We start from the raw sequence: 13,835 nt of genomic DNA, 5'->3' as shown, positions 1-13,835 counted from the left end.
TCTTTCTCTTGTAAATTTCCCAGTCTCAGGTATGTCTTTATCAGCAGCGTGAAAACAGACTGATACCAGAAACCTATGGGATTGTCATTCGAGACTGTGCAATGCAGCCAGAGAGTTGAGTTGTTTCACTTGAGGATGTGTAGCTAGCTGGTGGCGGAAATGGATCTAGGGTTAATTCTCCTGACTTCCAGTCTGGAGTTCTTCCCCCAGTGCCCAGTTTCTCTTTTAGTTTAAACTTGAGAACAAATAGAATGCCTTGCTCGCTGTTTTCAGGCCTATTAAGTCTCCAGTTTGATGGCACAACTCAGTTCCTTCCTCTTCCCATTGTGAGAAATAGGCATGACCCTCCCAACCTCCCCAAACCTTTTCCCCCTTTCCCCTGAAATAGCTCATTTTGCATATATTAACCAGGAATTTTTAGGACTTTCTGTTGAACTTCTGTATTTATACTTTTGGCTCTTATAACCTCTACAGAATACTGAATTTCATATGTACAGTACATGTTTATTAACTCATGAATGTGTGATATAAGCAAATCAATTAGAATGGAGTCTAAGTACAGATGTGAATATATATTTTATGCCTGCTTAAATAGGAATATGTGTATTAATTGGAATTAAATGGATTCCCATGGGTCTAATTATGTCTGTGAATTCTTCAATTTTGTTTATATTTTATTTCCACTTGATTCTTATTTTATTTTTACAGGAATTAGCCCTGGTTTTTGATCGTTGCTTTCCTCAGTTAGAGTGGTTAACTGAGAGGAACAACGTATGTACAGATTATACATGTTTTTATAGTCAACTACAATTGAATATCAGAGAATGCACTCAAGGCATTGAGATATATATGTGTATTTGATTCTGTTTTAAATATGTGTGCTTGAGATATAAACTTGTGGGTGTGATATGGGCAGACACATTTACACACTTGGTATTTCAAGTAGCCTGTATGCCCATGGGGAGTTACTCAGGCAGTGAAATTAAAATTTATGTTACTTCTACCGGCCCACAAATTCCAGCAAATTTGGCATCCAACAGGGTAAAATAGATTGTCACATAATGTGCTTATCTCTCATGGGAATAAAATAAGAATAAGCTAACTCTCAGGGAATATGTAAGAAATGAATGGACAAAAAGCATTTTATAATGTGTTATGTAATGTAAGGTGGTATTTATTGTCTTGACTTTTTTATTGCACACATATGCTTGAGATTTCTTTTCTTTTTCCCCACCTTCCAGTGCCCATACCTTATTCTCAGCCCTGTATTTCGTATGACAAACAAAAAGTAATCGGGTTATTTTAAGGACTCCTCCTTTGAGTGTGGTGGGAGCTAGGAACCTCTCAGTCATTACATGTGGGAGTCCGCCCACTTTTGGTTGGGTGTGTGAGAAAGGGGCAGATATACTGTCAGTGCCTACACTTGGATATAAAAGAAGCAAAAACAAAACCCACAGTGGATTGCAGAGGTTTTAGAGGAGAAAGATAAGGAAGAGGGAAAAAATCAATTGTTTGAATGTGGGTATTCAAAATATTTAACAACCTATAAGCAAAGGCTCAGACCACTTTAAGTAGACACATGCAGTGAAGTGGTGTCTGTTCTGATTGGAACGGGTTAAAGAAAAAAGCTAAAAACCTCAAATCCTATTTCAGTAGTCGACTCTGGATTGTTATTTTTAAATTTTATTGCAGGAAAAAAACTTAGTTTTCTTTAAATTTTGACTTTCTTATAAATATTGAATCAAACTTTATACATTAGAAGCAAAATCTGTACATTTATGCAAATATGTTTTGCTGATCCATGCGTGAAACAGGTACAGGGTTTTATCTATGGAGATTCAAGAAAGGGACACACTTCTGACCCACTGTATTTCTTATATGAACTCCTGAATCTATTATAACAGTTGCTTTCCCATGTAGTTATTTGAACTCCTGGTGAGGCCTAGTGGAACCAATAATCCAAAGTAGTGGATAATCCAAGAATGTCATTTATATTTGGCTTTGGAATACGTTACCAGATGTTACTCTAGCAGATTTCCTTTCCTAATTAGGCCTCACTTAAAGTAGGAGTTAATTTTGTCTTCATTAGCTGTTTCCAAGTCAGCAGGATGGGGCAAGGAGGAAGCCTGGGGCATGCTGGGTATTTGGGGGGAGTTGGCCCAGTGCTAAACGTCTGTGGTAGATCCTGTTCAAAGAATACAATTCAAATACGGATAATCAAGTTGATGGGAATATACACCGGAAATGTTTATGAACATTTTCTTGAAGAATTCTCAGGCCTTTGTCAACTCTTTTTTTTTTTCTATTAATCATGAGTGCAAAAAAATTCCATAATAGGAATTAGGCAAATAATCACATGAAATTTTGTATAGAAAAAAAAAATTAGAGGCTCAGAGAGGTTAAGTCACCTCTCACACAGATTGATCTCTGAGTACACAGTACCTAAGATACTGAAACTGATTAATGAATGATAAGAAGACCCCACTGTTTCCTTCTTATTGATGATTTGAATAATGAGGAAGCGAGAATTCTCCTGGCCTAATTCGCATTAAGAGAGCCAAGATAATGAAGCTGTGATTAAATGGCTATTAAACTATTTTTATCAAACAGAGATCAAGCGAGTGTGAGAATCTGGGGACACAGAGTGTAATTGCAATCCTACAAGATGCAGAAAAAATTACTAACATAAGCAGGGCATAGTCCTTTCATAATAGCTCACATTTAGAAGTCTTTGGGATACCACATGCAGTATTCACTCTGCATTTCTCCCTTCAGGTGGCAGTTAGCATCTCAGAGTCCCTCCTCTCCTCCTTAATTTAGTGGATTTATTGACCCTCTGTGTGCAGTTGGGTGAGTTGAATGCACTGTCTGCCACACCATGTATAACCAGTTGGAAGATCCTTTTGCCAACTGTGTACAAAGGAAGAAGACCCAAACATTACAAACTGGGTTCAGAATTTTAATCTAGAGGTGCCCCTGGCTACCTGAAGGGCCAAAACCTATCTTTCAACTGTGCCTTTTAAATTATGTCAGACTAGTACAGGTCATAGAGGGACTCAGCTGTCCCAAAGAGCAGAGCTAAACCTTCTCATTTTGTTGACTGTTCTAAACTATCATTTATTAATGACATGGTAACACTTAGGAATTGTTGCAGATTCTAAATTTTGGGTTGTTAGTATAAATGCATGTGTATCATCTGTCACTGGAAATTCTTTATACTGTGACTGAGTTTTTGTTGATATGCCTTCTTTCTTCCTAGAGGGCCCTTAGAGAATAAGGTGTTACAGTCACACAGACCTTTATTTAGGTCGGAAGAATTGCATTGTGTGAGGAGAACCCAAGGTTGACACCAACCGTGGGAAATGCTGTTTGATAGCCACGGAGCTCAACTGTGGAAATGCCCGTTGGCCTGTTTTCTACCTTTCCTTCTGCCTCTGCTGCCAGCTCCAAGGCTGGGCTTAGTTTGTGCAGCTGTAGATCACTATCTAATTGGTGACCTGCTCTTTCTTCCTCCCTACTCTGCATTTTATTTTCTTTTTTTTCCAACTTGGATGGAGCTAAGATGTATATTTTTTGTAAAATAGTAATTTCAAACAATTAGAAAGCAGTATCAGAGCCGAGTCTTTGAAAGGTTGTCTTGCAATGTCAGTGCAGTGACTAATGTGTTTCTATACCCTGTCACCTGTGAACAGACATGTGTGAGTAGGCCAGTGTGCTTCATCTGCAGTGACTTTGATTTATTTGCTCTGTAAATTGGGACCAAAGCAATAATGGGAAGTGACATTAATTGTTTAACAGAGTCCTCTTTGTCACATCCATTGCCTTCTCCGGGGTGTTTGATTGTTGAAACTCATGCTAAACTAATTGAAATTGCCACAGTGAGGGGCAATATCCACTCAACATTATATAAACACAAAGTGTCATCAGCAAATATCAAGTTTTCTTCCCAGTTTTCTATGATTAAAGAAAACACAGATAATTTGAAACAATAACATTTTTTTCCTTCCTTAATTCACTAAAAAGTTTACTAAAATAAATGGTCTTGGAGCACCTCTGTGAGTCACCCACATACAGAGATAATAACAATAATATCGAATAATCATTTGTAATGGATACAGACTATAAATAATCATTACAGCCCTATGGTAGATACTGGTTGAATAGTAGCCCTTACTACCCACATACTCCAACACACACACACACACACACACACACACACCGCCATGCTAATCTCCCATCTTACAGATCCTCCCCTCTCATTGTGTTTCCAGTAGAGAGGGGAATTAAAATAGTTGGTGGTTTAATCAGATCTTATAAATTAATTATGACATTATCAAGCTCCAATATTTTTGCCATTGTATTTGTTATACATTCTCCCAGACTTATTAAAGAAATTGGAGAAAACTGGTTGATTTAAGTATTCTTTGTCATTTTAACTTGATTGGAATTATTGTAGTTTGTTTACACTAGGGATAGAGCTAAGGCGCTATTGTATTATGTGATTGAAAGCAAATAACGGCTTGTAGTATTGCTGGAAAGCCAAACACAAAATTTAAATCATAGTAAACAAAATTATCCATTTATTGGTAAATATTCTTAAGTCTTTTTCTTGAACTATTTTTGAACATCAATGAAATAAGCCTTTTTGAAAAATAGGATACTTGGAAAAATGACCAATTTACTGAAAGTGTGTATGTGTGTCTGTGCATGTGTATTTGATGTATTTTCTAAAATTATTAGATAATATGGAGATAGTTATAATAATGTAAATCTCATGACTTTGAGATGATTTTTTAAATACATATATTTCATTTAAATATAATTGTATTCGGAACAGTTAAATAACCTCAATTTAATTTTTGTATGTGGGTGAATCAAAGAAGGGAGTTATTGAAATCTTTGGATACCAGATTATGATCCTGGGCAGAAAATAAGGAATATCATTTCAGTCTATTTAGTATTAGAATTACATATACAGGATCCTTTCGAAGGCATATTGAAAGAAGGTAGATTGAAGAATCTACCTGAGGGCCTGAGGGTATTCAATAAGCTTTAGTTATTGACCTGTGCAATTTGGATTTTAACAATTGGTCAGCTTATGGAAGTAGGTGGCACCATTTTGAAGTTAACAGTTACCCCTTCTGATTAGGATCTGCCTCCTGAATTAGAGGTTTGGTATTTTTTTGAGACAGAGTCTCCCTCTGTCACCCATACTGGAGTGCAGTGGCGTGACCTTGGCTCACTGCAACCTCAGCCTCCTGGGTCAAGCAATTCTCTTGCCTCAGCCTCCTGAGTAGCTGGGATTACAGATATGTGCTACCACACCTGGCTAATTTATATATATGTATTTATTTTTTATTTTTTTTGAGACAGAGTCTCACTCTGTCGCCCAGGCTGGAGTGCAGTGGCAAGATCTCGACTCACTGCAAGCTCCACCCTCCGGGTTCACGCCATTCTCCTGCCTCAGCCTCCCGAGCAGCTGGGACTACAGGCGCCCGCCACCATGCCTGGCTAATTTTTTTGCATTTTTAGTAGAGACAGGGTTTCACCATGTTAGCCAGGATGGTCTTGATCTCCTGATCTGGTGATCCGCCCGCCTCGGCCTACCAAAGTGCTGGGATTATAGGCGTGAGCCACCACGCCCAGCCAATTTTTATATTTTTAATAGAGACGAGGTTTCACCACATTGGCCAGGCTGGCCTCGAACTCCTGGCCTGGAACTCCTGGCCTTGAACTCCTGGCCTCAAGTGATCTTCCTGCCTTGGCCTCCCAAAGTGCTAGGATTACAGGCATGAGCCACCATGCCCTGCACGTGCATTAAAATTTTAAACTTCATACGCACCACATTGCACCCAAACTCAAATCCAGGGACATGAAAGGGATGCATTATGCAAATTAAAAAATGCCAACTAAAGTCCCTGGGGAGTACAAATGGCTCTTCTTGGCCTCTTGAATCCAAAAGAAGTCTTTAGTTTTACTCCTGGATGGAGGCTGATCAGGAATTAAGGAAAACAATTTTTATGTGAAAATAGAATGTATACGTGATAAAGGCCTGCCTAATTTCTCTAGTAATACAATTTGATTTTCTGATTAGCTGTCTTATTCTGTGATTCTTATAATTTTGTCAGGTCAATTAACTGGAGTTCAGTGCTAGAGAGAAAGTAAGTGTGGGTACTGCTAGCTTCATTAGATGTCAGCAGCTTAGGTGCATTTTATAATAAAATCTGTGTGGGATAATTTAGCCCATATTGTTAATGTCATAGCATACAGAACTTTAAAAAGAAGACTTTGGAAGCAGGTCAGATTGAACAAACAATGTGAAGCGCTAAAAGAAGGAAAAGAAAATGGTCCAGAAGATATTGTTGGCAATAAATGCAGATCAATGAATTATTTAGCAAGTAATCATTGATTAGCTATGCCATGTGCCCAGTGTTGGTACTGGTTGTCCACGTGCATAGAATATAACACGTTGCCTTGTTAACAAGGTACATGTTTGGAAGTCCGTGAACATTTTTTTACAGAGTACTGAAATAAATATTATATTTTATAATGAATTGTTTACAGGTTCTTCCCTTCCACAGTAGTGTTATTAGAGGGACAGATTTTGTCTTGTTTCTCTTTGTATCTCCCACACTTCAGATGTCCCTGGCACAGAGTAGATGTTCAAAACTGTTTGTTAAGTGAATGATTGAAGATTAGCTTTCTAAGAGTGTGTTGATGGGAATGAATCAAAAACAAGGTAGAATATATTTGCAGGAGCCCCTATTAGAAATAATAGTGCACTGGGGCCGGGCGCAGTGGCTCATGCCTGTAATCCCAGCACCTTGGGAGGCCAAGGTAGGTGGATCACGAGATCAGGAGATCGAGACCATCCTGGCTAACACAGTGAAACCCTGTCTCGACTAAAAATACAAAAAAATTAGCTGGGCATGGTGGCAGGTGCCTGTAGTCCCAGCTACTTGGGAGGCTGAGGCAGGAGAATGGCGTGAACCCATTGGGATGGCACCAGCCAACACTCAGCTAAGTTATAATGAATGCAGTGGTCTCAGTACCCAGAACCATGCAAATCACAATCACAGGATCAGAGGCAGAGCTTGCAGTGAGCCGAGATCATGCCACTGCACTCCAGCCTGGGCAATAGAGCAAGACTCAGCCTCAAAAAAAAAAAAAAAGAAGAAGAAAAAAAAAAATAATAACGCACTGGAATAGTACCCCGGCCACAAGAAATAAATGCATTTAAGAAACAGTACAAAGTAAGACTTTATTCAGTGACTGATCAGAGAAAGAAGAGTAAAAATAAGTCCAGAGTTTGGGTGTGAAAAATTATTACCCAAACTAAAGAAGTCAAAAGAAATAGCAGTTTTGTTGTGAAAGTTACAGAGTTCGGGTTTTGGGGATGAAGGAGCTATTATGAAGTAGAAGTGTACAGTAGGCAGTTCGAGATTTATGACTAAAGTTGGGAGAGATGTCAGGGAGCAAAATAAATAAATGATTTTGGAGTGTTCAGTGATGAGATTATAATTGAAACCATGAAAGTGTGTAGTTGCTTTCAATATAGTTCCACTTTCTGGTGGTGTTCAAATAGAGAGCTGTCTAGACAGTTTGGGGGGCATGCTGTATAGGAGATTCAAACACTATATCTGAAAATGAAATTGATGATGGTTAAAATTCTCCCAAGCTCCAAGATTCTCTAAATCTTTTCTTTTAGTCAGGGAAAGAAAACATGAGCAAGTGGAAAACACTTCTGTAACCAAGAAGAATTGTATACAGCAGTTTTAGAACTGACATAACAAATTGATAAATTGGGCAGCTCAACCATCAGAGGTTAGTAGAGTAGAGGTATTCATTGTGTCATTTGGACCAAAACATGAATTTGGAGTTTGAGAAAGATATGATCTTTGTGTTCTGGAATGGGCATTCTAGATTTCACATATGGTTCACTCATTTGGTCAAACATGTTGATGCATAGTGTTACCTGCCTCCCAGGGTCAACTCACATCTTCTGTTTTTTTTTCTCTTTCTGCAGAAGATAGATGAAGAGAATGAGGCAAACTTGCTAGCAGTCCTCACAGAGACACTGGACAGTCTCCCTGTGGATGAAGACGGATTGCCCTCATTTGATGCACTGACAGATGGAGACGTGACCACTGACAATGAGGCTAGTCCTTCCTCCATGCCTGACGGCACCCCTCCACCCCAGGAGGCAGAAGAGCCGTCTCTAGTAAGAACCCTTCCTACTGTTTAGCAGGAATTGGAGTTGCCTCTGGCTACCCGCTGCATGGGTATGATGTAGTCACAATAAGGTTTGGATTTGTTCATTTAGAATGATGCCAAAGCAATCCCCAAGCACACTCAGAGTTGCAAATTGTGTGATTCTCTGTTTAAAAGTGTTGATAATACACGTCTTCATGTAGTCTTATTCCAGTTTTTTTTTTTTTTTTTGCTATCTTTTGCTGTTACGTGTGTGTATTTTTCTATCTTAGTATTATTTATGTTCATGATGAAAACTTAGAAAATGTTGACAACTAAAAAGAAAAGACTAAAAATTTCACCAGTGATTTCAAATAACCTGTCATATAAAAATGATTGCAATATCCTTTTACGATATATCATGAACATATTGGTTCAAATTCAAATATATGCATAATTTTTAATGGTTGCATAGTATTTTATTGTATGGAAATATTCTAATTTATTTTGCAATCTTTTATGGGTGGATATTTAGTTTTTTCTTCTATTTTTCACTATTTTGAATTGTATAATAATTGACATATTTGCATTTTTATTCTTATACATACAATCTTAGAGATAGAATTGGTTGATCAATGAATATGCAATGTTTTAAGACTTTGGATCCATATTTCTTATGAAGATTGAAAAACTATAGCACGTTTGCCACCCAAGTTACTTAAATTTATGGTAGACAATGAAGACTGAATTTGTTGGAAATGAAGAGAGAATTTTCTTTTCAATGCAGTACTTGACCAGTTTTATTAGTTCTAAGACACAGTTTACTTTCTCATCTATGGTAGCCATTTGTCATTTGCTATAAATCTGATATAAGGGCATGCTGTGTAAATTATGGGATGCCATGATCCTCCAGACTCTAGTATCATGTTTGGCATGCCATTTAGAGGTTGTTACTCTCCTCTCGCTAAGTTTTTGAATGTTAAAAATACTCTATGCAAATATATGGAGGCCCTACTTAGAGTCCATTGGATTTTGAGTTTCTGATATAGAGAATATCTCATAAGTAATTGTTATTTATTCTCCAATTTCTCCATTTGTTAGTGTCATTGGCTTTGCTCCCTAGTACCCTGATTTCTTCCCATTGATATCAGATTGTTTTCATCTATTCAATTTGTTCATTTGGGAAGAGCAGTTGACTCAGAGACATACTGTATGTCAGGACAGGGAAATCCTTGAGGGTCATCCAGTGAAATGAAGAAACAGATGTCAGGAGACAGCAAATGCTTTGCCTGTGTCAGAACCCACATCTCCTGATCCACAGGCCAGGACTCTACTTACAAATCCTTCTTTTCTTTTCTAAAATCAGTGATAGTCATTCTTTTATCCCAGACATCTTTGAATCAGTAATTTCATATACTAGGTTATGAAACATGGTTCAAAGCATCACAAAATCTTTCATTTGTTGCCACTTATTTGGGTTTTTGAAAAGAAAATGTATATCTATTCTCCCCCACCCCCCACACTCCACTCCCATGTCTTCCTTTAGCAAGGCAGCTTTTCTCACCTAGTAGTGATTTGGAAATTATTTTAGAAAGATGTTTTTTGCTTTATTTGTTCAAAAAAAATACATAGACAACACCAAGTCCAATTTATTCAGTAATCCCTTATGGCTGGAAATTTTGAGATTTTCCTTCTATTTTTCACTATTATTAATTGTATAATAATTGGCATATTTGCATTTTTGTTCTTATGCATACAATTCTAGAAATTGAATTGGAAGGAAAGGAAATATTTTCATAGTTGGTAGTGTAATGCCAAACTTTTTTCTACTCTTTAAATATCATATTTCCTGTAGCACTATTGCGCTAAGGTGTGACATAAATAAAATGATAGAATTAACTTTTATCATTATAATAAATTACATTTAAAATTTCAATAACTTATTCCAATGCTTAAAAGATGCATAACTTTACTTGCTTTTCCCTTTCCCTGATAATGTTTCTAGCTTAAGAAGCTCTTACTGGCACCAGCCAACACTCAGCTAAGTTATAATGAATGCAGTGGTCTCAGTACCCAGAACCATGCAAATCACAATCACAGGATCAGAACAAACCCTGCAGTTGTTAAGGTACAAATGTAAATTTTTTAATACAGGGGGGAAGTACCAAAGGATTTTGGCTTGAAGCAGTAAAACAAATAAGTCTGTAGGTATTAATTCAGCTGGGACCCTGAAGCTGCCTCATAATGATGAAATAGATTATGAATGGGATTCCGTAAACAGCGCTTGAGCTACTTTAAACTAGGCAGAGTTCATTTACACATTGTCTTTGGGTGTTTGGAATGGAAGTGCCACTGTCTGTTAGTTCTTGCCCACTTTATTGTTACCTGCAGCATTGTGGGCCACAGTAAAATTTGCTGATAAGCTGGTATTATCTACGAGTGGCTTTAAGATGCAGAATTGCTGTTTTGCTAGCTGTCTAACCTGAGAAAGATTGCTTTTGGAATCACCACAAAACATCTATCTCTGCCATTAATTGGATGGAATGCTGGCAATGCCATAATTCAGCTAGTGGGCTGTATTAAGCAATGTTTGTCTTGCCATTCACTGTGAGTGAAAACAGAGCATTAAGGGGTACTTAAGAGAGTTGTGAGTACTGGGCGTCAGCAATCAGTGGCAAATTAAGGTTTAAGCCAGCTTATATTTTTTTATTCACAATAAAGGCGCTGTAGGGTCTTGTTAGTTACATGTTGCTGAGTAGGAACATTGAAATGTAGGAGAAATAAAACAAAAAGCTGCATAAATGTCATTTAGGAATTTTAAATGTAATTTTCTTTCCTTGTTCTGCAAACAATTATTCACAGCTCATAGATCTAGTACACTTAGACTGAACACTTCATTGAAAAATCCCATCTCTTCAGAAAACCTATATCATTCTGATAAGGTTCAGTTCACTAATTTTAGCTTTCTTTATGCCTTGTTTTTAAGACTGAGAATTCATGGAGCAATAAAGCGAAGAGTATTTGTCAACAGCAAAAGCCACAAAGACGTCCCTGCTCGGAGCTTCTCAAATATCTGACCACAAACGATGACCCTCCTCACACCAAACCCACAGAGAACAGAAACAGCAGCAGAGACAAATGCACCTCCAAAAAGAAGTCCCACACACAATCGCAGTCACAACATTTGCAAGGTAGGCTGGGGACCAAAACGAGCTGCTGGTGAGGGCACTGGAAGCAAAGAAAGCACAGGCAAGGTCTGAGAACACACCAACTTCTTGCTTCCATCCCATCAGTGTCACTCTGTGGAAAGAGAATTCAGCACTTATTATAGGGCAGGGGAAGAAACCTTTCTCTGGACACAGGTTAAACATATTCTATTCAGCTGATAGGCAGTCTAATTCACAAGCACCAAAAGACTCCTGAAATGTTAGCCAGGTGGGGAGGAATTGCAACATCACATGAAGTTTATATGAATCTCTGAATTGCTGAGATAATTGAGGTTATGAACAAGCTGGGCTAAACCAATTCATTACAGAGCTTTTATTTTTTCCCTTCCAGTAATGGAAAAAATGAGCCACCAGTGATTTGTTATATACACCTTAAGAAGTAGTAAATAGTGTTTATGCAGCCTGTCTTGATTACTAAGTACATTCCTTTTCTAATTCTTCTTGTTCTTTCTTCTTGTTCTTTCTTCTTCTTTCTTCTTCTCTCCTCCTCCTCCTCTTCTTCTTTCTTTTCTCCCTCTTCCTTTTTCTCCTTCTCCTCCTTCACCTCCTGCTCCTCCCCTTCCTCTTCTTCTTCCTCTTCTACTCCTTCTTCCCCTTCTCCTCCTTTTCTACTCTTTCTTCCCCTTCTCCTCCTTTTCTACAACCACATGCTTTGCTCACAGATTTTATTCTGTAAATAAAGATTTGAAAATTCCTGATTATTTTCTTTCTATTTAAGAAAGTGCCTAGATTAAACTAAACATCTGGGTTGATTTTTATTATCCCCATATATTGCTAGAGAAGGCTGATGTTTCTGAGGCAGATCTTGGTGATTTGGGGAAAACCTCTCTTGGCAGAGATACAATTTTGTGTCTTTTTGGCTCCTCCTTCTCAAAATGTTGTGGTCTTAGAAGCCCAAAGACCCCTTGAAATGGGCAGTTGATTGAAAACATGCCAGCTTCTACTTTAACCTTGTGGTGGAAGTAGGCATATTATAACACGCCAATTATAAACATACACCTCTTTTTTTTTCACTTTCATTTTCCCAACTTTTAACTGCAGAGTGCGAGCCAATGATCTCTGCTTTTCACCATGATTAATTCGTGTAGGTATGCTGTTATTGCTGCTGATTCAATATGCTTTTTTTCCCAGTGTTTTGAATCTTCTTCCCTCTTCTCTACCTCGGTATTAGCCCAGGATTTTCAGAAGCCTTCCTTTAATATTTTAAATTGGCTTTCCATTAGGTTTTCCCTGGTAGAGATCTCAAATCCACTGCCCATCACTTTCTGACAGTTTGGGAAAATATATTTAGTGAAATGGACCATATTCTCATTGCTCCAGCTGGATCTTCCTCATAAGCACTACAACAGTTTTTCTTGGAGCAGAACCACTGTGCCATAGGCCTTGTTGGTCATGAAGGCCTCAGGTGAGGGGAAGCAGATGAGCTCGCTCTAGTGAGTGAACAAATGAATTCACCGGGCTACTCCTCACCCTGTCCTGGTCATGCATGCATTTTCTGTGGCCAAATTTAAAGTCCTTGTAATATGTGACCCAGCCCAGCAGCAAATGTTTTAAAGTTTTTTTTTTCTTTTAGTAAACTTTTACAAATCATGACAATGAAGAATTAAATAGGCCTTTGGAGGAAATTTTCTTTAGATGAGACTGGCTGTTTATGGTATACATCTGTGGCAAGGCACAAAAGGCTCACCCCAGAACAAAACCTGTTGACAAACAGACAAAATCCTTTAGTTATGAAAGGCTTAAAAGAAATGAAACATGGCTGACAAGTAAGAACTAATAAATGCTCAACTTCAGTGATTATTTGAATTATTATTCAAAATCAAAATGTGGAAAATACATGAACAATTAGAGATAACTAGGAGGATCGATTGAAATTACCTTGCTTAAGGTGTTGTAATTTTTTCTCACTGAAAATCACGTATGATCTCCATAAAACATTTTGGAGTCAGGTTCTTTTCATTTCCTTAGGATGATTGTCTAGCCATGGTTGTAGGTTGATGTCTCATTTATTTGTTCATTTATTCATGCATTCATCCAAATACCACAATCTACATGAAAAAGACACATTCCTGACTTCAAGGATCCTACTAGTCTCTGGTCTACCAGTCACTGGAACAGGGTGGATTAAACTCTCAATAAACCAAATCAGTACTCCTCTAATGGTAGCATTAGAGAGTCTGGGTTTATTCAGGGATCAGATTCTGTATGTGGTTTGGGGACTGTCCCCTTCCTATGGATCTCATTTTCTGTTTGCCTTTGGTCTCATTAACTATGACTGTTGCCATTTCCTCTCCTTTCATTGACTTTGGCCTTACCTGTACCCAGCAATCAGAATTCGAGAGTCTTCCTTTGAGCATTTCAAATAGCCTATCCTACCTCTTGAAAACCAGAATTTCAGTGACTGATTTTTAATGTACA

General features: G+C 37.9%; 1 protein-coding gene across 10 annotated transcripts in view; it reads left to right on the top strand.

Annotated features, from left to right (window-relative positions):
- Positions 1-13,835, top strand: part of PPARGC1A (PPARG coactivator 1 alpha) — a 339,704-nt gene that overhangs the window by 255,147 nt on the left and 70,722 nt on the right. For 9 of the 10 annotated variants that reach the window (XR_008651723.2, XR_010116207.1, XM_055246169.2 and 6 more), the window contains 3 exons: positions 8,027-8,221; positions 10,196-10,318; positions 11,177-11,381. Coding sequence is in view for 8 of the 10 variants with exons in the window: in XM_055246169.2 (XP_055102144.1) it covers positions 8,027-8,221; positions 10,196-10,318; positions 11,177-11,381 (523 nt within the window). In the remaining 2 variants the exon portion in view is untranslated. The remainder of the gene's footprint in view (positions 1-8,026; positions 8,222-10,195; positions 10,319-11,176; positions 11,382-13,835) is intronic. The other variant, XM_063619457.1, reaches the window with a different exon arrangement.

Source organism: Symphalangus syndactylus, chromosome 16 (genome assembly GCF_028878055.3).
Source record: "Symphalangus syndactylus isolate Jambi chromosome 16, NHGRI_mSymSyn1-v2.1_pri, whole genome shotgun sequence".
In the NCBI taxonomy this organism is placed as follows: domain Eukaryota; kingdom Metazoa; phylum Chordata; class Mammalia; order Primates; family Hylobatidae; genus Symphalangus; species Symphalangus syndactylus.
Note: the sequence above shows the minus strand (reverse complement) of the source record. Positions and strands in the feature narration are given on the sequence as shown.